Raw genomic sequence first — 23,850 nt, 5'->3', positions numbered from 1 at the left:
AGTCCCTCAAGTCTTTGGTCAATAGAGTCTGTTGGCTGGAAACTTCAAATAAAATCCATGTATGGGCCAAAGTGGCGTTTGTTCAGAGGCGGTATTTGTATACCCTGCACTGAAGCTTTGTAGGTGAAGCTTTGCAAGTGAAACTTTTGAAGCTAGAGTTCTGTAACTGAAGCTTTTGAAGCTAGAGCTCTATAAATGAAGCTTTTGAAGCTAGAGCTTTTGTAAATAAAGCTTTTGAAGCTAGAGCTTTGTAAATGAAGCTTTTGAAGCTAGAGCTTTCTAAATGAAGCTTTTAAAGCTGATTGACATGAGTGATGCTCATGAATGTTTATGTTGATTGACATGAGTGAAGCTTATAGTTGTTGTCATGAGTGATGCTCATGAATGTTGACATGAGTGATGCTCATGAATGTTTATGTATGATTGATATGGGTGATGCTCATGAATGTTTATGTATGATTGACATGAGTTGTGCTCATGTATAATTTTGAAGTATTTGGCGTACTTTTGATCCCCTGGTTGGTGGTAATAGTGGCGGGTTGCCGAATAATTTTGGAGTACTGGGCGTACTTTTGATCACCTGGTTGGTGGTAATAGCGGCGGGTTGCCGAATAACTTTGGAGTACTGGGCGTACTTTTGATCGCCTGGTTGGTGCTATTTTGGGTTTATGGGCCTTCGCCTTCCACACAACATTCCAGCCCATTTACTTTGGGCTTTGTTTTTTTTTTTTTTTAGTATTATTACCATCTGATGAAGTTTATACAGATATCTTCGAGAGATAAGAAAAATAAATTACATCATACATCTATCAAAAAAGTAAGTCACATCATTCTGGTGGGGTGTTTATTCCTTACTTTTGCTTTCTCTTTTGCCTTTTCTTTTCACTTTAACATCATGGTGTCGTCTGTAAAGAGTGGGAACATGCATGATGAAAGTTGGTAGGCATCTTCTGCGTTGTCATCGTGCCAAGTTTAATCCCTTAATCAACTTGGAGCTTGGGCTACTGTGCATTAGTAGGTAGCCATGCTTTCTGTTTTTTTTTTCTTTTTGCTTTCGCTTTGTTTCTTGCATCTTTTTTTTTGTTTTTGCTTTTGCTCTTTTCTTTTCTTTTTTCGAGCAGACATCATCACCCTAACTTGTAAGGGCGCAGAAGAAACCCTTCAACTACAAAGAGAAACAAACTAAAGGAAGCTGGCGTGTTTATCTAGCTAATAGAAATTAGAACTTCTTGATGAAGTCGTAAACATGCTGACTGACTTCGTCTGGCTTTTCTTGGTTAATGAAATGAGCTGCATCTTCCATCACAACCACCTCTTGCATAAATGGCACATCTCTCTTGAACCCACCTTTATGTATGTAGTTCTGGATACCTGGAATATGATAGGTGATGTCCAGGTCCCCCACCGTAAACTTAACTGGTACCTTGATCCGTAGGCCCGTCTATGGTCCAGTAAGCTCCCAGGTATGGTCTAGTAAGCTTCCAGGTTAAGTTCAAAGCTTGATAGTAGTTCAATCATCTGGTAAAAGTCGACAACGACGGCGAGGTGGGTGCCGAGGCTAGTGTCGACGAACACAGTGGCCTCCACCGTATCGGACGTCGACCACGATGACAAGATCAGCAAAGACGACCTCCGGGCCTTCTACGCTGGCTTCTCCAGCTCTGCCGCGGAGGAAAACCTCACCAGATTGATGATGTCTACCGCTGACAAAGATGGGTTCGTTCAGTATGAGGAGTTCGAGCACATCTTGGCTTGCGATGACGGGGCGAAAAGCCCGGGAGTGATGGAGGACGTGTTTAAGGTGATGGACAAAGACGGCGACGGGAAACTCAGCCACGAGGAAAACACGTCCTGTATGCATACACTACTACAATATATGCTATCACCGTCGGAGTCAAAACCGACAAGAAATCAGATTTCTGTCGCAATTTTGGCAAAAATGCGACATAAAACAATGTAATGTCGCATTTTCAAAGCGACACTATTGCTAGCGTCACGAAAGGGCTTTAGCGTCGGTTTGGTGGCTTAAACCGACACTACATAGCGTCGCTTTAAAGCGACACTAAACTAACGTCGGTTTAAAGCGACGCATACTTACACGTTACGTCGCTTTAAGGCAACGTTCAATAGCAATTTAATTGTAAAATATAATTCCTATTGTCGCTTTTAAATGACACTGAAATAATATTAAATCAATTTAATATCCCATAAACCGACGTCAAATAACAATTAAATAAATAAAATATGCAACCGAATAACGGTCTTAACCGACACCACCTTTGTTAATAATAATAAAAAAACACACAAATCGCATTCTTCTTCGATTCATTGTAACAGAAAAATTTTATATAATTATATTAATTAATTTCAAGGTCAAAAAAAAACATTAATAAAAATAATTAAAAAAAATAGTGCCAACATACACAATATTGTCCATACATTAATGAAAATAATTAACAATAAAAATAATGTCAAAATATACAAAAACCCATCCGTCATAACAACTACTAAATCCGACATTACAAACATAACATAAAAAACAAAAAAGATAGAACGATTAAAGTGTCATATTTAACCGACAAGAAAGCGAACCAAATAAACTACGGAACCGAATCTGCGCCTGAACGTGGCACAGATCCTTCTCGCCCTTGAGGTCCTATATTTGATGCCAACATCCTCGACAAGTCCACATCAGATCCAACACCCGCAAGCATTTCAACAAACCCCCCAGCTGGAAATTCAGGACAAGGCGCAGCCATCTCGGGTCGATATACTGGCACTTGATAAGGCGGCTCCTGCATGTAAGGCATGGGAGGCTGCTGCATGTATGGCATAGGCGGCTGCTGCATGTATGGCGTGGGCTGCATAGGCAGCGGATACATAGGATACGGAGGTTGCTGATTATAGCCAGCATAAGGATATGCAGGGGGCGGCTGACTTTGACCCGACTGTTGAGGAGGAGGAGGCTGACTCTGGCCTGACTGTTGGGTTCCCGGGCTAAACGGTGGTTGTGGTTATGCTTGTGGCTGAAAACTTTGGAAAAGCCACGCAAACAACTGACTTTGCTTGTTCTCTAGGTCCGAAATCCGTTTATTGTTATTTTCGTCCCTCAATTTCAACTCATTATTTTGAGTCATCAGCAATGCCATTGCACTGTTAGATGACCTCTTGGAGGAAATTGATGTAGAAGACGAAGAAGATGCATAGGACACCATATCAAGAGTCACCCCATGACCGTATCCTCTGACTCTATTATACCTCTCAGGACCCATTGTGTCAACATACACTTGGGTCCTAAGATCTTCATTATCCTCTTGCCCCGACTGAATCAAAGTTTGCAGATTGCTCTCCATTGTTGCCTAGCATTACAATTTTTAAAAAGAAAAATTCAATCGTAAAACAAAACAATAAGCTATAGATAATAAATTTGAATAATAATGAAATACCAACACAGTAAAATAAATTACCCCTGTACGCTCCGATTCTTCATCAATCTAAGCTTCATTTTTTCGTGTATGACATTCACGAAAAAAGGTTACAGGATCAGCTTCTTTCCCATGCTTCTTCCGCTTTACCAAAAATAAAATTTCACACAAACAATTTTAGGCTAACCTCGTTAAAATTAAAATTTATAACTATAGAATATTTAAAATAACATTTCTTCAAATTGTACAATCCATATATATTCTTGCCGCTTTCTTGCAAAAGATTTTGTACCAGTAGTATGGTTCATTGTTTTCTTTTGCCGATTAATCTTGTTTTTTTTCAGCAACCTCCTGAAAATAAAAATAAAAAAATTATTACACAAATTTATAGTTATAACGAAATAAACTACATCGTTTACCTTTGTTTTATCTCCACTCCAGTATGCCAACAAATTACCCCACTGGGTAGGATTCACATCAGGAGGAGGCTGGGGACGCTCCTCTGCAGCTCTGTTGGTATAATATTTTTTTTTAACTTATTTCTGTACTCCTTATGTGCATGCTCAGCAACCTTAAGCGTCATAAAGCGGATCAAAGGCAATCTTGGTATATCAACATCTTCAAAAACAATATTTCCCTACATCCATAAAATAAAAAATAAAAAAAATAAATCAACCAAGTCAAATATTATAACAATCATTGAATTATTCTTTTATTTTCTAATAAAAATATAAATACCTATACCTTAATTCTATTCCAAAAAGCTTCCTTATCTACATCCTTAATCTTACGCCAATGCTTCGCCAATGGGAGAATTCTGTGGTCTCTAACCTCCGATGCCACATATTTTGAAAATGCACTAGAGTTATCACTAACGCATTTTCCAGACATATCAAACGAACAAAGCTGTTTCGTCCATTTGGGAACTGAGGGTCCTCGCCTCCGTTGAAAAGTTCCTTGTTCATAACAAAACCACAGTTAAAACAAACCAAAAAAGTTGGAAACAGATGTAAACTTTCAGTTTATAAGGATAATAGAAGATTAAACACAAAAAAAAAAAAAAAAACGAATCCAATAATAATGTAGAAAAATAACCAGCTTCGACCTCCTCCTCTTCCACATGAAGTTCCTCATCACGTTGAGAATCACAACTACTATCCATAGCAAAACCAAAGGAAGAAGTGCGGAAATAGGAGTGAAGGGAGTGAAGGGAGTGAAATGGGGAGTGAAGGGAGTGAAATGGGGAGTGAAATGAGAGAGACGGAAATAGGTCGTAGAACCTTAAATATGCCAAAAAAATTAGCGTCGAAATATGCAACTATTACGTCGCTTCAAAGCGACACCACCTCTGCAACATTTTTGACTAGCGTCGAAATAGAGGCTAATTGCGTCGATTTGAACCGACGTTATTCTGACAGACAGTAATTGCAGTGGCCTCGGAATTGGACGTGCGAATGTGACCGAGGCGTCGAAATATGGGCATATTGCGTCGCTTAAAACCGACGTTATAGTCTGACATTTCTAACTAGCGTCGAAATAGAGGACAATGACGTCGGTTTTAACCGACGTTATTCTGACAGACATTAATTGCAGTGTCCTCGGAATTGGACGTGCGAAAGAACTGAGGCATAGAAATAAATGCCTGCGTCGAAACAATAACTGGTTGCGTCGGTTTAAACCGACGTATAATACGAGGCGTCGAAATAATAAGTGGTTGTGTCGAAATAATAAGTATTTACGTCGATTAAAACCGACGCCACTATTTATTTTTTCGACGCAACTATTTATTATTTCGATGCTTCGGTTCTTTCGCACGTCCAATTCCACCCTAATTCTTCCGATCCATTTCCCCGTGCAAAAAAACCGGGAAAATTCCCGCCCAACAAAAAAATAAAAAAAGAGTTTAACTAAAAAAGAAAAAATGGAAACGCAGGAGAAAAAAAAATAGTTAAAATAAAAAAAGGTTATTTCTTATAATATTTTAATATATAAAATTTAACTTATACATAATGCTTAATAAAAACACAAATATAATTTTAGGAACATTTTGATATTGATGGCTTATATTTGAATTGTTTTAATCAAACATCTATAATTTTGAAACTTTTGATCAAACATTGTTCGGTTTATAATATCCTTAAAATTTTGATTTTTATTGTAAATAATTGACCAACTAGTTCATAAAATATTATGATAAATATTCTAAATTCACCACAAATATTCTATCTTAACTTATCATTATTCGTTTAAAATGAATTTTTCTTATGCAAATAATTTGTTGTATTAAAACGATACATTCACTAACACTTAAACAGTTTATTCATACTTTCATTAAGTATAACACAATATTTTGGGATATCCACTAGTGTAAATATTTCAAATTGAAGATCGCATTCATTCACCGTATTCATATAGGGTGAAGGAGTGTACATATAAAAAATCATCAAAATCGGAGTTAAAATAACCGTTACATCGTGATTTTTCGTTAATAACCGTCGAATAAGTTTTTCCCGTAACTGTGTCTCGGAAAGTTTTTTTTTTTTAATTTTTGGTGTATGCGATCTCGAAGTATACACAAACATGTTTGACGGTTCGATCGTTGAAATTAGTTTCGTAGAGTTCGTATTCCATCAAAACGATACATTCACTAACACTTAAACAGTTTATTCATACTTTCATTAAGTATAACACAAAATTTTGGGATATCCACTAGTGTAAATATTTCAAATTGAAGACCGCATTCATTCACCGTATTCATATAGGGTGAAGGAGTGTACATATAAAAAATCATCAAAATCGAAGTTAAAATAACCGTTACATCGTGATTTTTCGTTAATAACCGTAGAATAAGTTTTTCCCGTTACTGTGTCTCAGAAATTTTTTTTTTTTTAATTTTTGGCGTATGCGATCTCGAAGTATACACAAACATGTTTGACGGTTCGATCGTTGAAATTAGTTTCGTAGAGTTCGTATTCCATCAAAACGATACATTCACTAACACTTAAACAGTTTATTCATACTTTCATTAAGTATAACACAAGATTTTGGGATATCCACTAGTGTAAATATTTCAAATTGAAGATCGCATTCATTCACCGTATTCATATAGGGTGAAGGAGTGTACATATAAAAAATCATCAAAATCGGAGTTAAAATAACCGTTACATCGTGATTTTTCGTTAATAATCGTCGAATAAGTTTTTCCCGTTACTGTGTCTCAGAAAGTTTTTTTTTTTTTAATTTTTGGCGTATGCGATCTCGAAGTATACACAAACATGTTTGACGGTTCGATCGTTGAAATTAGTTTCGTAGAGTTCGTATTCCATCAAAACGATACATTCACTAACACTTAAACAGTTTATTCATACTTTCATTAAGTATAACACAAGATTTTGGGATATCTACTATTGTAAATATTTCAAATTGAAGATCGCATTCATTCACCGTATTCATATAGGGTGAAGGAGTGTACATATAAAAAATCATCAAAATCGGAGTTAAAATAACCGTTACATCGTGATTTTTCGTTAATAACCGTCAAATAAGTTTTTCCCGTTACTGTGTCTCAGAAAGTTTTTTTTTTTAATTTTTGGCGTATGCGATCTCGAAGTATACACAAACATGTTTGACGGTTCGATCGTTGAAATTAGTTTCGTAGAGTTCGTATTCCATCAAAACGATACATTCACTAACACTTAAACAGTTTATTCATACTTTCATTAAGTATAACACAAGATTTTGGGATATCCACTAGTGTAAATATTTCAAATTGAAGATCGCATTCATTCACCGTATTCATATAGGGTGAAGGAGTGTACCTATAAAAAATCATCAAAATCGGAGTTAAAATAACCGTTACATCGTGATTTTTCGTTAATAACCGTCGAATAAGTTTTTCCCGTTACTGTGTCTCAGAAAGTTTTTATTTTTTTATTTTTGGCGTATGCGATCTCGAAGTATACACAAACATGTTTGACGGTTCGATCGTTGAAATTAGTTTCGTAGAGTTCGTATTCCATCAAAACGATACATTCACTAACACTTAAACAGTTTATTCATACTTTCATTAAGTATAACACAAGATTTTGGGATATCTACTAGTGTAAATATTTCAAATTGAAGATCGCATTCATTCACCGTATTCATATAGGGTGAAGGAGTGTACATATAAAAAATCATCAAAATCGGAGTTAAAATAACCGTTACATCGTGATTTTTCGTTAATAACCGTCGAATAAGTTTTTCCCGTTACTGTGTCTCAGAAAGTTTTTTTTTTTTAATTTTTGGTGTATGCGATCTCGAAGTATACACAAACATGTTTGACGGTTGGATCGTTGAAATTAGTTTCGTAGAGTTCGTATTCCATCAAAACGATACATTCACTAACACTTAAACAGTTTATTCATACTTTCATTAAGTATAACACAAGATTTTGGGATATCCACTAGTGTAAATATTTCAAATTGAAGATCGCATTCATTCACCGTATTCATATAGGGTGAAGGAGTGTACCTATAAAAAATCATCAAAATCGGAGTTAAAATAACCGTTACATCGTGATTTTTCGTTAATAACCGTCGAATAAGTTTTTCCCGTTACTGTGTCTCAGAAAGTTTTTTTTTTTTATTTTTGGCATATGCGATCTCGAAGTATACACAAACATGTTTGACGGTTCGATCGTTGAAATTAGTTTCGTAGAGTTCGTATTCCATCAAAACGATACATTCACTAACACTTAAACAGTTTATTCATACTTTCATTAAGTATAACACAAGATTTTGGGATATCTACTAGTGTAAATATTTCAAATTGAAGATCGCATTCATTCACCGTATTCATATAGGGTGAAGGAGTGTACATATAAAAAATCATCAAAATCGGAGTTAAAATAACCGTTACATCGTGATTTTTCGTTAATAACCGTCGAATAAGTTTTTCCCGTTACTGTGTCTCAGAAAGTTTTATTTTTTTTATTTTTGGCGTATGCGATCTCGAAGTATACACAAACATGTTTGACGGTTCGATCGTTGAAATTAGTTTCGTAGAGTTCGTATTCCATCAAAACGATACATTCACTAACACTTAAACAGTTTATTCATACTTTCATTAAGTATAACACAAGATTTTGGGATATCCACTAGTGTATAAAATTGTTAAAGTTTTTAGAAGTATAAAATTGTTAAATAAAAAGAAAAATAGTGTAATTAACAGCTCAAAAAATATCGTGAACTTTAAATAAGAAAAAATAATCATCCTTTCTTCGCATTAATACATATAATTCACAACAGGTTTTTAACTTGCGTCGAAATAGAATGACATTGCGTCGAAATAGGCTTATATTGCGTCGGATCAAACCGACGTAATATGACAGTCTGCGTCGAAATAATCTTAGTTTGCGTCGGTTTAAACCGACGCTAAAATGACATTGCGTCGAAATAAGCTTTCATTGCGTCAGTTAAAACCAACGCCAACTGAATTAAAAAACCACGAAAAATGCCGCCCAAAATATTTTAATTAAACCGACGTCGGTTAAAAGCGACAGGAAACAAGCTAAAAAAAAAAAAATTATAACCCAATATTAAAAATAAAAGGTTTAACTTATATTTAATACTTAATAAAAAAAAACAGAAATATAATTTTGATAATAAGATAACATAACATACGAAATGAAAGATAGGATAATTAATACATAAAATAATTAACATATTTATTCTCCTTCATCATCTGTTAGCTCATCGTCGACATTGGCATGATTAACGAACTCGGTAGGCAGCGCTAATGATTCAAAAAAAGGAGTCTCTTCCACGCCAACCCTTGTATGAAAATTTTCATTATCAAGAATTCGATCATCCAAATTCGGTATGGCATAATCATCAATAGCATCACTATCCTCTAGTACGTCAAACAAATCCCTCGGCTGAGTTCGAACAACTACGTGCCAATCTTTTTCAATTGTGTCCTCCACATAAAATGCTTGTAATGCTTGTGATGCTAGTATGAAAGGATCCTCTTTAAATCCCAATTGATTGAAATTCACCATAGTAAATCCATATTGATCGGTCTTCATTCCTCGTGGACTTTCACTATTAACCCATTCGCACTTAAATAACATCACAGCTCGACCCCTATCTTCCGCCTCAGTAGGACCACAATATTTAACCTCGAACATATCAACAACTCTGCCATAACAATTCACTTGCCCAATTGCTCCAGGAACATTTGCAGGTACAAAGACACCACAATTTTGATTCTTATGCTTATCATCCACAGATTTTATACGAAATCTAAACCCATGAACAATGCGACTTTTATATCTACTCACAACCCTACTAGGATAATTAGCTAGCCAATGCAAGTCTTCAGATATCAACATGTCATTAGCATGATAGCTTGAATTCCATAAGCCGGAAAATCACTTATAGTCCATAAGACAGCAGCCTTCATCATAAAACCTTGGTTGGAATACGCATCATAAGTTGGAGTGCCCACCTCCCACAACTCATTCAACTCGTCAATCAGTGGACACATGTATACATCAATCTCTTTACCAGGACTGCGCGGTCCTGGTATTAAAAGAGACAACAACAAATTTGGTTGCTTCATGCACATCCAAGGCGGCAAATTGTAAACAGAAAGCACCACCGGCCATGTGCTATGATCATTCCTCATTTTTCCAAAAGGATTAAATCCATCACTGGCCAACCCTAATCGAACATTTCGAATTTCTGACGCAAAATCCGGATATAAATTATCCAAATGCTTCCATGCTGGAGAATCTGAAGGATGTCTCATAAACTCATCTTTAGGACATTCAATTGCATGCCACCTCATATGTTCAACCGTATGCTTCGACATAAAAAATCGTTGCAATCTTGGTTTTAAAGGAAAATACCACATAACCTTAGCTGCGATCTTTTTTCTCGACCTATCCGCTGCGTTGGTAACTTTATATCTTGATTCACCACAAACTGAGCACACGGTCAAATCCGAAGTATCTTTCCAATAGATCATGCAATCATTGGGACATGCATCAATTTTCACATACGTCAGACCCAAGTCATTTATAAGTTTTTTTTCCTTATAACATGATTCAGGCAAACAATCCCCTTCAGGCAACATTCTTTTAATTAACTCCAGTAAAGTTGTGAAGATGTCGTCTGGCATTCCCGCTAAACACTTGATCTGATACAGCCTTACAACTGCTTCTAATTTCTTAAACTCCTTACACCCTGGCCACAAATCTTGATCTGCCTCTTCAAGCAACCTAAAAAAAGTCTCCACCTCTTCTGGACGCCCTTCCCCAATAGACGGTTCAGTAGACGGCCCAACACCTTCTTCTGTTAATGGTTGGACAAATACATCATTAAGAAAGTCATGCATACCAATCACCTCATCTCCTGTTTCTTCTTCTCCAATTGCCACATTTTGCTCTCCAATGTTTTGCTCGCCATGATGTCGCCATCAAACATTTTTATAATCTTTATCCATATCATACAATATGAGATGTTCAATAATAGTGTTCCTAACAAAAGTATATCGATTACAACATCTTTTGCAAGGACATCTAAACTTATCAGGACCAACACCATTTGCAACTGCTTGATCCAAAAACAAATTAATTCCAGCTGTATACGCTTCAAAATTTCGAGGTATCGTCAACCAACTCTTGTCCATGTTTTACCAGTTTACGAGGGTAAAATATTACGCTGACACTAAGATGCCTACAATCTTGCAATCCCTATCATGTAGGCATAACTATTAGAATTTTCAATTTCTATCTTTCAACCCTCGAACTCTATCACGATCACGATTGCAATCTTTTAATTTTCAACACCTATTGTAGTAAAAACAAATTAAAATAACAACAAAAAGTTATCAAAATTATGCTCATCTAATCCATTCTAGTAAATAACAACCAAAAGTTAACAAAATAACAATAAATTAAAATAACAATTATAGTGCAAAAGTTATATTTAATATTGTTAATTTAACATAAATGCTTATTTAAATTATTCATTCCATTTTCTCATAACAATTCAAATTGTAAAAAAAATTAATTTAACATAATATATTCTTATATTACTAAAAATGATAAGTTTATGTTATATTAATATTGTTAATTTAACATACATGCTTATAAATATTATTCATTTCATTTTCTCATAACCATTCAAATTGCAAAAAAAAAAAATTAATTTAACATAATATATTTTTACATTACTAAATATTATAAGTTTATGTTATATTTAATATTGTTAATTTAACATAAATGCTTATAAATATTATTCATTCCATTTTCTCATAACAATTCAAATTGCAAAAAAAAAATTAATTTAATATAATATATTCTTATATAACTAAATATTATAATTTTATGTTATATTTAAGATTGTTAATTTAACATAAATTCTTATAATTATTATTCATTCCATTTTCTCATAACAATTCAAATTATTCTCATCTAATCCATTCTAGTAAATAACAACAAAAAATTATCAAAATAACAACAAATTAAAGTAACAATTAAAGTGCGAACAAAATTAATTTAACATAATATATTCTTACATTACTCAATATTATAAGTTTATGTTATATTTAATATTGTTAATTTAACATAAATGCATATAAATAATATTCATTCCATTTTCTCATAACAATTCAAATTATTCTCATCTAATCCATTCTAGTAAATAACAACAAAAAATTATCAAAATAACAACAAATTAAAATAACAATTAGAGTGAAAAAAAAATTAATTTAACATAATATATTCTTAAATTACTCAATATTATAAGTTTAAGTTATATTTAATGTTGTTAATTTAACATAAATGCTTATAGATAATATTCATTCTATTTTCTCATAACAATTCAAGTGACAAAATTAATTATTTCGCCTAAATATGAAGTAATTTAACAAAAATAATAGAAATTTATCTAACTACTTAAATTACAATTTTTAAATAAATAAACTTGTGTATTATACAATTTAAAAATTAAAGAATTTAGTGATAGAAACCTGAATTATAGAAGAATTCCGTCGTCGATCAATTCTTTATATACTCAACCAGGTCAAATAAATTCCCTACAACAATAAATTGTATCAAAATATTAAACATAAGAGGAGAAAATAAAAATACTACAAGCAAGAAAAATTTACCTTTGTGAAGAATGAACTTGGAAGAACTCGGAAGGTGAGAGAGAGAAGGTTTGTGAACCGTGAGAATGAGATAAATGCAAGAGGGAAAGATGAACACGGGTGAGTGAATATAAAGACGATCAATCTGTCGCTTACAACCGACACTGGGTTTCAAAATATTTAAAAAAATAAAATATATGTCGCTCAGAACCGACGTAGGATTTAAAATATATAAAAAAATCAATTAGTGTCGCTTCTATATGCGACACGCATACTTAATGTCGCTTAAAAGCGACACTGTTTTATTCAAAGCGACGCCAGTATTTAAAATTATTAAAACGTGTGTCGGTTATAAGCGACATTAAGTATGCGTGTCGCATATAGAAGCGACACAGACTTTCTAAATCCGACGTCATATTCAGTGGGTGTCGCAACTCTCTTGTGCGCCACTATATGATATTAAACCGACGCAACAACTGACACTATAGGGTCCTTTTGTAGTAGTGATACGAAGAAAACACGGGTTCGTCCATTATGAGAAGTTTTCTTCATCGCTACCGATGAAGATATCAAGGCCATGATTAAACTGGGCGGCAGCGATGAGAACCAAGGCGTGACGTATGCTGGCTTGCTTAAGATCCTGGCCGTTGATCAAGTTAGCGAAGCGTCTTGAGCCCTTGACCACCTTGCTCGCCAGGTCTTAGAGTCTGTTGGCACGTGATTGTGGGTGTGTCATCGTTAGTGTTGATGGAGAGGTCAATGGAGCCCCAGTCGGCATCGAAAATGACGGAGGTGGGGCTGATAGTCTTGTATTTGTTCCTCTCAGTCAAAATAGTCTTGTATGCATACGAAGAAAACTTCTCCTATCCTTGCTGACCATCGAATGGATTAGTGCCTGTATTATGTCCAACTGGTGCATTTTACTTGGGCCGCGTTGAAGATCTTAGAATAACTCATGAACGTAGGCTTCAAATTCAGGTTTAGAGAGGTTAGAGCAAAGAGCATCGACGATCTCTTGTTCGTGGTGCTCCGCCACCTTCACGAGGTTCTTCAGCTGCGACACCCTCTACTCATAGCTTCTCGTCTTGCCGGAATTATAATTGGCCCTCAGCTCTTCAACCATGGCCAACGCATCTTTTGAATCAAAATACATCATCTTTCTGAATAAATGAGAGAGAGAGAGAGAGATAGAGAGAGCAAATGGAGGGCGTTTGGAAGATTTGACCTTTTTTCTATTTTTGTGTGTGTGAATGCTGCAGTTGGCATGGAGGACTGGATTGGATGGCATGTGTCAGGCAACCCAGGTGAGGATAAAAAAGAAGGAGAAGAGAGCTCAGACTCAGTACCAGAAGACATTTGGACAAGTGTTGATTTTTGGGATTTTTCAGGAGCTTGCAGTTATAAGGCTTTGGGATTTTTGCAGATTCACAGTGGTGAAATGAAAAATTGAGAGAGAGCTGACATAACTTTTCGTGTCGATTCCCACAGACGGCGCCAAATGTTGATGCACAAAATCAGTGGGGACTTTGGTACAACAGAAAATGTTAAGTTTGTGACATTCGCTAGATTGCTCCGGTCATTAGTATGGATAAGTATGTAAATGGATAGAGACAGGGAAGCAAACACAAGATGTACGTGGTTCACCCAGATTGGCTACGTCCACGGAGTAGAGGAGTTCTCATTAATTGTGAAGGGTTTACACAAGCACATAGGTTCAAGCTCTCCTTTAGTGAGTGCAAGTGAATGATTTAGTACAAATGACATTCAGAAATATTGTGAGAGAATGATATCTATTTATAGAAGAGAGTTTCTAGTTTCATTCTGACATTGACACGTGTCGTGTTGTGATTGGCTTATAATGTTGACACGTGTCGCTCTATGATTGGCTTCTGATGTCGACACGTGTCGCACTGTGATTAGCCTCCTGGTTGGAGGGAAACTCTTTTGGGTCTTTGACAGTATAACGTTGACTGGTGCTCAGTAGTTTCTGGATTTGTCAAGTATGGTACAAACAAATAATAAGGGTGAAGAACAAGCCTTCCTTATGGGTCGTAGTCTATCTCCTCAATAGATGTCAAGTCTGGTGGGAAGATATTGATGATGTGACCTTTGATCCCTGTCCTTGTACCGAAATTCACCTTTGTTACTTTGATTCGAGGTTGAGATTCTCTTTGTCACGGATATGGAAAGAGATCCTCACGCACTTCCAAATCGGTCTTTGTAACCTTACTTCGACCTTTATTCGCATTATCTCCTGCTTCAATCTCTTGAATGAGTGGTATCATGTTGAACTAGGTTTGTCTAAATATCGTGTTCTCTATCAGCTTCGTAAGAGCACTGATACTCGCTACTTTTTCCAATCTCAATCTATGCTTCGTTGGCCTGCTTACATCACTAAGCTTTTGGGTCATGACAAGGATTGGTACAGAGATATTCTTTTGGTAAAGGGGAACTAGGAGGGCGTTATATTTGAGCCGAGAGTTCCTTGTAAGCTCGAAAGTGACATTCAATGCAAAATGGATGATCAGAATCTTGGCTGATGTCGTCCTGAATTTATTGACAGTGCCTTCAAAATCATTCTTACTTTGCACTTTGTATTAATGTTATTTTTAGCAGTCTGTTTTGACCTAGAGCCTTTTTAGCCATTTCATTGTTATATTAGCTACTTTCCTAATTATTTGTGACGCTATATATGTACACTTTTTCATTAAGCCATGCATGCTTTCACTTCCTGTATGCAAAGAGTAAGGACTAGTGATTAGGCTTGCCATTTTAATGACACATGCCATTGTAACAAAAACTATGAGCATCATCACCTATATAAGTTTTCATATTTCTATGACATTCTTATCTTTTGTCTTCCCAATCTTTACACCTAGCATGCCAACATTTCCTAGCAGCCAAAGCCAACCAATTAGAGCCTTTGGTAGCCGCCTTATATCCATATATATAGGAGCTTTGCTCCATTTGTTTTCCAACTACAATTTGCGTGCTCTAGTTTACGTAGAGGTGGTATATAATATATATATATATATATATATATATATGTATGTATGTATGTATATATATGTATGTATGTATGTATATGTATGTATGTATGTATATGTATGTATGTATGTATATGTATGTATGTATGTATATGTATGTATGTATGTATGTATGTATATGTATGTATGTATGTATGTCCCCATGTGTTCATACATTATGCATGTATAGAGAGAGAGAGGGAGAGATATATATATATATATTAGAAAAGATAAGGGTGGAAGAAAGACATTGGTTTAGGAGTGATCAAGAAGCTAGATCAAGTGCGTGGAGTTTAGCTATTACGGTAGCAAAGCGGATCTTCGTTTTAGCTTTGGATTTGAGGTAGGGAGTTTCTTGGGAAACTTATCACTATTGAGATTTTGTCTTGTTTAAGCTTTGTGAAATATGTGTTCTACTTGATATATCTCTAAAATTGATATATTTATGTATATTGGATTTATAATTTATACTGTTAATGTTGAGAATGTGGATATTGTGTTCATGTTGATTAATATGCATACATCATTGCATATTGGAGAGGGTGGATTTTATTGGAATATCGAGATTGGGACATGGAAATGGAAATATTTTTTTGGGTGGTTGAGTTTAACTCTCGTAGGCACTAGCAAGGGAGGCAAAGTGAAATTATAGGAATGTTATGAAGTAGTGAGGACTCTGGCGACTGAAAGAAGAACAAAATGACCAACAAAATGGGAAATTTGTGTTGATTGAATTACGTGGGTTAGTTTATATAATAGAGCATTTGGACCATCGCTGCAATGGTAAAATGCATGGTATGGGATATGCAAGTCCGCATGTTTTATTATATAGATTAACGGGTTCGATAATTGAAGTTAAGATGCATTCATGATAAATAATTTATGTTTGATAACATGTTATAATTGATTTATGTGAGCATGACACTTGGCTTAGCCATGACAATTATCCTTGTTAAGATTTATGTCCTTACTGAGCTGTGGTTTCACTCACCCTATACATTTTGGGGTGTGATATCCACACACCTCATTTTACTTCTTACACACCCTTTGATAATTTATGTCCGTTGATTTTCTTCAATTCATCCGATCCGATGGCCGAAAATTAAAAAGGTGTGTGAGAAGTAAAATGGGGTGTGTGGATATCACACCCTTACATTTTAGACCTTGCAGGTTCCTACAAGTGTAAAGAAGGGTAGACGAGCTGAGATTGTATTAGATGAGAGATTTAAGATTTTTTATTTATTTGTGTACACCTGTAAGGATTTTGGAGTTATTTTTTTATATGAGAAGTTTGGTTTTTCTTTTATTTTTACTTTTACTCGCGCGGGCGCGGGTTTATTTTTCTTCTGACCTTAGGTCCGAGGGGTACAAGATTGTTGATCTTTCTTCTTCAGCCGAAGAGAATTTACAGCAAGCCCCCGCATGCTTTAGCGGAGGAAGAGGCAAGTTTATCCTTGTGGAGGTGTCGGCATTGTAGCAAGGGAGGAAACAACCACAACCATCTGTACCTCCGACTTTTAGTTCTGCTGTTTCTGATAGTCAAGTTCTGGATGAGGATATGAGCAACCAGGTGCCTGATAGGTCATCCATTATTCCATGTATTAGTAAAGGAGTATCTGCCGAGGTGCCCAGCTTAGTGATTAGGCCCGCTGTTGGGTCATAACCTCTCCCCTAGATGCAAGTGGTCTTTATGACACAGGACATGCTCAGGCTCTGATTTGCTTGGCTATCGCTCCTGCCGATTTCAGAAGGATTATGAATGTGGATGACCTTAGAGAAAAGTGTTATCATAGCAGATACGAGGTTAGCTAACACGCCCGATCCTGATAATCTCCAAACACCAGGGTAGGCACGTGCTAGTCAATACCTAAAGGTAACAAAGCCATACTTACATGCATGAGAACTATGAAGAAAGAATGAACATAAATAAAACTCGTAAATTTAATTATGATGAATATGCAATTGTGGAACTTATTCGGAGCATACAACTAAACTAGAACATTAAACAAGGAATATTATAAAAATGTACGAACAAAGAAATGGGTCCTACATCAAGAGGACACGAAGATACGCTGCGAGAGTGCCTTGACACCAGGGTTGTACACCTCGATTCTAAGTCATGAGGGGGTACAAAACAAGACATAAGCGGACCAAGTTTATATATATAAGTAGTACTAAAACAGTTATTCTTCAATGTACTAACCCCCAGTTTAGAAAACTCATATAGCACAAGTAATAATAGGTTTTTCCGAAAACCCTAGCATGCCATAAAACTTCATAAAACATATATCATATATAGTGTGCTTAGTAGCATCATAAAGGCATATATATATATATATATATATATATATATATATATATCTTCATTCACCCGGAGGCACTTCATCACCCGCTCGTAGGCATATATAATTCTTCATTCGTCCGAAGGCTGTATCATTCACCCGTAGGCCCTACATCACCCGACTGAAGCCATATAATGATATCATTTGCCCGTAGGTAGAAATAAATCTTCATTCGCTCGAAGGCAGTATCGTTCGCCCGTAAGCCCTACATCACCTAATCGAAGCTATATAATGATATTATTCGCCTATAGGCAGATTGTATGAATAACCACTAAGTAAGCACATAAAAATATAAACATAAACTTTCCAAAATATATCTCATTGGAGCTCAGTAGCTCAAACATATATCATAAAACATGTTCATAATATAAGATCATAAATCCTTCAAAGAATGTAAATCTGATAAAGCATGAATCCACTCATAAATGTTTCATAAAACGTATCCATAAAATCATGCTTTTCGTGTATGCATTTCTAATAGTTAAATCATGCATTTTAGAAAGGGTCCACTCACCTTACTCTGTTGACGAAGAGTCGTGCGAACAAGAGAAGACGGAAATGACACTAACAAACGCACCTAAGTACATAAAGCAACCAATTAATAAAATTGTACTATAACGATTGAATTTGGGAAAATGGAGCGCAGATTTGGAATCAGGACGTCGAAATTAGTCTAGGAAGGGTCTAGGCCGAAATCTGAAAAAGTCAATGGTTAACGGTCAAAAAGTCAACAAGTCAAAGTCAGTAGTCAACGGGTCAGGTCAACAGGTTGGATCTGAGTCTGGGCTTTGGGTTTCTAGGTTAGATCGGGTTATTGGGTTGGGCCCGACTTTGGTTAGGTTTAGTTTAGTAGGTTGGGCTTTTAGTTGCTGGGCTAGGTAGCATAATTGGGCCGGATAGCTGGGTTTGTGGGTCGGGTCGACCTGGTCACCGGAAAACCCATCGGAAATTGGATTTTTGACTGGAAATTTGGGCAATTTTCAATGCTTCGTAACTCACTCGTTTCTTCACCAAATTTGACCCATAAGATATCAAAACGAAGCCCAGAAAGTGTAGAACAAGATTATACCTATTTGGAAGCCCAATGGTTGCCAAAGATGTTCGGAGAATGGCCTGAAAGGTGACTGGTTCGTGAGAAAATTGGGGAACTCGCCAGAAATTGGGTAAAATTTAAACGTTCATAACTTCGTCAATACTCAAAGAAATCGAGTGATTCAAAAATGAAAATCATACTTCTCGATGCAACAAAGAGAATGGTGCCTTTCTCGACCCCTAACTGGTCGTGATTTGGTTGGAAATTGACTAGAATGCACATGTTATTGCCGAAATCTGGGAAAAGCTTATTCTAAGTTATTTCAACGTCCAACAAGCTTAAACAACTTAAAACAAGTTTTGATCTAATCTTAAAACATATCCCAAGAGTTTCTAGGAATTTACCAATGTCAAAAAATCCACAAACTATGTCAAAGCTCGCCGGGGAAGAGAATGAAGAGAGACACCGTCACAGTGGAGTTCCACCACGTGTGGTCTGGGGTTTTCGAGGTCTCCACATCCAGTTTGAAGGTATGTGGTTGTTGTTGTTGAGCTAGGGGAGGAGGAGGAGGAGGAGGAGGAGGAGTTGCAGAGGAGAGAAGACTCGAGAGGCCAAGAGAAATGGGAGATGAAGGTAAGGGAAGAGAGAGAGAGAGAGAGAGTACAAGGGAAGGAAAAGGGAGTGAAAAAAAAGAAGGGTTTGGCCGGGGGGGGACAAAATAAAAAAGAGTGGGCCCAATTAAGACCCAAAAAACAAACATTTCAAAATATCTAACCCAACCATTGTGAAATTATAAGATTGCCCTTCTGTTCCGGTAAATTCCCGAACGGGTCGTAACATTAGCTTTCCCAATTTCCATGTTGTTTATGTGTCTGTGATGTTCAACTAACTCGTGATGTTCAAGTGAAAATATAGATTTAATATGCAACCCATATGTGATGTTCAAATCAAATATAAACATGCAAGACTCATTCAGCTTTGTGAAAACCCTTTGAAAACCATACAACCCTTTAAGAGCGCGATGTTCGTCTTAGGTGAACTTATAGTTATCAATCACAAGAAGCCCTTCTCAATTTCAGGGTGATGTTCCAACATAAATTGCATCAAATTACTTGTCTAATTACCCTAAAAGTGGCCAATCACTAAGACAATTACATAGTTTAAACTCGGTGATTAATAATCAAAGCAAGCATGCATCCATTCGTAAGCAAATTAATAAAATTACATATTCATGCTAAGACTCGTGATCTCTCCCTAGCAAAAGGAATTTGGTACGTATACTCATCTAAGAACCGAAGAAAATATCATTAAGTAGAAAAAGGATTGAAAACACCTTGTAGGTAAAAAGTCTAAAATTCGCCAAAGCTTTGCCAAGTTCTCTCAATGTCGCCTTGAGAACCCTAATGGCTCGCTAGCCTTATTTATACTACTACGAAATACATTCATTCCTAGAAAATGACTTCTAAAAACTAGGAAACAAAACACAAAAAGAATAACTTAAAATCACAATCCAAAACTATGTATGAAACCTACCCAACAGAGAAATCCCCACGTTTCTGGATCATCAAGGCCTAAAACAGACCCAAAATAACTTGAATTAAAAGTTAGGACCTCCACTTCAAGTTCCAAGAAAAGCCCAAGTTCAAAAACCATCATCTTCCAACCTAAATCTAGCAAATAAGATCTGCAACTCAATTTACCAACACCGCGTGTAATATCCTGAAATTTAAAGTGGTGGATTAAGAGTAGATTTGTTGTGGCTGTTGTTAACAAAAATAATTTGGCTTATTTGAAGTTTGGATCAATTGGCATTTGGCGCATTAAAAGATTCTTTACTGTTGAGACCAGCCCCTGGAGAGAAAAGAAAAGAATAAATAATAAAGCCAATAAAAAAAAATTAAGGGCTTACGTTAAGTAAAGAGAAAAGGGAAAGGGTATGTTCAAGAAATCCCCATTTGTGCTGCTTTCTTCTCCAGCCGAAGGTGAGAGTGAGAGCGTAACTTGAACTTTTTAGTTCTTTTGGCTGCCAAATTCTCAAGGAAGAAGAATTCGATATCAGGTTGTTTTACTTGAGACGATTAGGACAAGTCAAACTCCATCATTCGTCTCCAATAGAGGTATCTATTTCTTACATTTGCAATCTGATTATTATTTGGTTTAATAACCCATGAATTAGATTGGGTGGGAGTAGGAAAAATGAAAGTATCATATTTCATTTTATAGTTTTAAAGTTGAGCACCAAGTGCTTGATTAAAGTCCCCAATTAACTTTGAATTAGGTTCTGTTTGTTTGGTATTTTGTGCAAGCAGAAAGTGATGATTTTTATTACCTGTAGATAAGGAAGAGAAGGACAAGGTGGCTGCGGAGCAAGTCGAGGAACACCGTGGGAGTTGAACAATAACAAATTGTGTTGAGGTAGGGGAGTTTTAACCATGAAAATATTTGGATTTTTCATTTGGGAACTTTAACGAAAAGCTCCCGGTACTGTTCACTTTAATGAAAAACCACATTTTTACACTAAAAAGTCAATCATGATACTATTCACTTTACCCTTTATTTTGTCCTTATCATTAAAACTCAAAGTTTTCAAGCCCTTTTCATTAGTTTTCCTTTTTCATTTTGCCTAATACAGGATTGTTGGCATTTTAGCTCTACTTGAAATGTTTTTCCGTTTTCGACTATGTGAAAGAAGTGAAGCAAATGTTTCTCTATGGTTTGATTCTAATGATCTAATTTTCATTCTATAACTTTGGTGTGTTCAAAGTAGTTGCAAAGGTTATTCAAGATTTCATTTTTTGACGTGCATGCCTTTTATTCTACTCATTATGAGATTTTGAAGCGTGCTGAAATGAATGTTTAATTGTGAAAGTAGATGGAAAGAATGTTGGGAAATGTATGAATGGGCACAATGACCCTTGAAATTGTTAGATTATGTGGACAATGACCCAATGTGCCCCAGGGAAAACTCCATGTATGGGCTGCGAGAATGAGTTATCAATGTTATAAACATATGTATGATATGTATATTGGCCAAGTATACTATGATTCTTTTTAATCTGCTAGTCACCTTGTTTGGGATAAAAGAAAATGTTTGTGATTATTTGTGCTATTTTTCTTTAAATGATAATGGCCCCGCTGTTCTTAGAACAAAAGAAACGCTTTTGAAATGTGTCTTGTGTACTGTATTGTTATCAAAGCTACTAGTGCTCTGAAACTTTGGTTTTCCTACAATATGTTTATTTCCAAGCATTTTTAAAGCATATTTTCATTGCTGGATTACATGGTAGTGGATATGAATGATTCTGAATTACTATTATCATTTTTCGGCATGCACCAAGAATTTAAATAACTACGGACTTACTGAAAAAAACTCCTACTGGGCATTTTAACCTCCCGTTTTTCTAAAAATGTATTTTCAGGTGGTGTAAGGTTGACTAGCTAAGTTTTGAGTTGCAGCTCTTTTGTGGACTAGTAGAAAGGAGTCTAGACATACATATCTTTTGGGTGAGCTGCCAAAGTATTTTGTGTAGTTAGTCAGTCTAAATGATCCTTTTGTTGCGTTGTAAATTAAGATGTAGGCCCCAATGGGTTAGTGTCTCTACTTACTTGGCAATGAGAACCATGTAACATTGAACACTTTTCAGCTTGTATAATTTCTGCTCATATGCGTTTTTCATCAAATGACCTGAACATTGTTTTCTTGTAAGAAGTCTTGAAGTTTCGTTTATGAACTCGTTATAATCTGTGAGGCTTGATGAGTTACATTTTGAGAACCATTATGAAATTTGGTTATATTCGAACCTGTGGTTGATTATCTACTTGTTTGCACCAAAAATGTACCCATTTTTACTTATTTGGGCAATTTGGGTAAAATATGGGATTTGGAGGATTAATGAGCAAGAAGACTAATCTGGAGAGATATTTGGTGCAAGTGGGATAGGTTTTACACTATAATATTGTTTTTCCCATTTGTTTGGTGGTGGAGGTTTGCCAAGAGAGTTGTTTAATCAAAGATAAAGTGCATGCTTTTTCATGCAAGTGGATGGAAAGTCACCATGCATGCTTTCGGCCAAGAATATGTGAAAGAAGCCAACTTGGTTATTTTAATTGTTAGTTTATTACAAGTGGGAAAACATGTGATGAAAGCATGTGGTGGAAATGCAAGTTCCCCTTTTAATATTATTTCTCCATGCAAGTTGGCAAGTGAAAAGCAGGCTGCCCAAGTTTCTTTCAGGCAGATGCAGTGTCTTCAGCAGGAGGGTTTCCTCCATATCTCTATTTAAAGGAGCCCAAACACAAGGATTACAAACACTCAAAACAACCAATCAAAACTCTACTCAAATTAGCTCATTAGCTTCCTTATAGACATTTATTTTTAGCCAAGCATCCTTTGTTTTTCTTGTTTATTAGCTCTGCTACTCACTTGTAGTATTAATCTAATTTGTAACTTTTATGTCCAACCTCTTTCAGTCATTTAATCTATAAGCAATCTGCAATATATTAGTCATTTTCCTCTGTCATTTATATTTCCAAGCAACCTTGTCATTTACATATTGTTCTATCTCTCCATATAAGTAAAGTCCTTATTTTTAAGGCAAACAAAGAACCTTAATTTGAGTAATTCCCACTCAATGGCACAATCTCTTGGTTCGAAGTCAAACTCAGGCGCAACCTCAATCATTCAAATCCTGTCTACTAGCGGCATCTAGTAGTGGCACGCCCGCACCCACCAATCTCGTATGTGAAGTAAATCCCTGGCTTGCCCGCAAGGCCCATGGCGGATTTAGGGAGCAAACATATTTTGACACGCCCGGTGGGATCCTTATATGGAGTTAGATCATGAACAATCCTTATGTTCATGATTTTTCTGCTTTTTCGGAGGATGA

The 23,850-nt window shown here is 35.8% G+C and overlaps 1 protein-coding gene and 1 long non-coding RNA gene across 2 annotated transcripts; both read left to right on the top strand.

Moving 5' to 3' along the window:
• The first annotated feature begins 1,388 nt into the window (after window positions 1-1,388).
• Window positions 1,389-13,363, top strand: LOC126625487 (calcium-binding protein CP1-like). The gene is made up of 3 exons (XM_050294569.1): window positions 1,389-1,463; window positions 1,529-1,853; window positions 13,106-13,363. Exons 1-3 carry the CDS (start codon window positions 1,389-1,391, stop codon window positions 13,234-13,236), a joined length of 531 nt encoding a protein of 176 aa, XP_050150526.1. The 3' UTR covers window positions 13,237-13,363.
• A 7,464-nt stretch (window positions 13,364-20,827) lies between these two features.
• LOC126625330 (uncharacterized) lies at window positions 20,828-22,778 on the top strand. The gene is made up of 3 exons (XR_007624387.1): window positions 20,828-21,081; window positions 21,300-21,379; window positions 22,384-22,778. It is a non-coding gene; the product is annotated as an uncharacterized LOC126625330 (long non-coding RNA).
• The last annotated feature ends 1,072 nt before the right edge of the window (window positions 22,779-23,850 follow it).

The sequence above is a fragment of the Malus sylvestris genome, chromosome 6, assembly GCF_916048215.2.
Source record: "Malus sylvestris chromosome 6, drMalSylv7.2, whole genome shotgun sequence".
NCBI classification, from domain to species: Eukaryota; Viridiplantae; Streptophyta; class Magnoliopsida; order Rosales; family Rosaceae; genus Malus; species Malus sylvestris.
Note: the sequence above shows the minus strand (reverse complement) of the source record. Positions and strands in the feature narration are given on the sequence as shown.

Coding starts and splice junctions, on each gene's coding strand:
- LOC126625487 (XM_050294569.1), top strand. CDS start 1,389: ATGTCCAGGTCCCCCACCGTAAACTTAACTGGTACCTTGATCCGTAGG. Junction 1,464..1,528: donor ATGGTCCAGTAAGCTCCCAG/GTATGGTCTAGT, acceptor ATCTGGTAAAAG/TCGACAACGACGGCGAGGTG. Junction 1,854..13,105: donor CCACGAGGAAAACACGTCCT/GTATGCATACAC, acceptor CATTATGAGAAG/TTTTCTTCATCGCTACCGAT.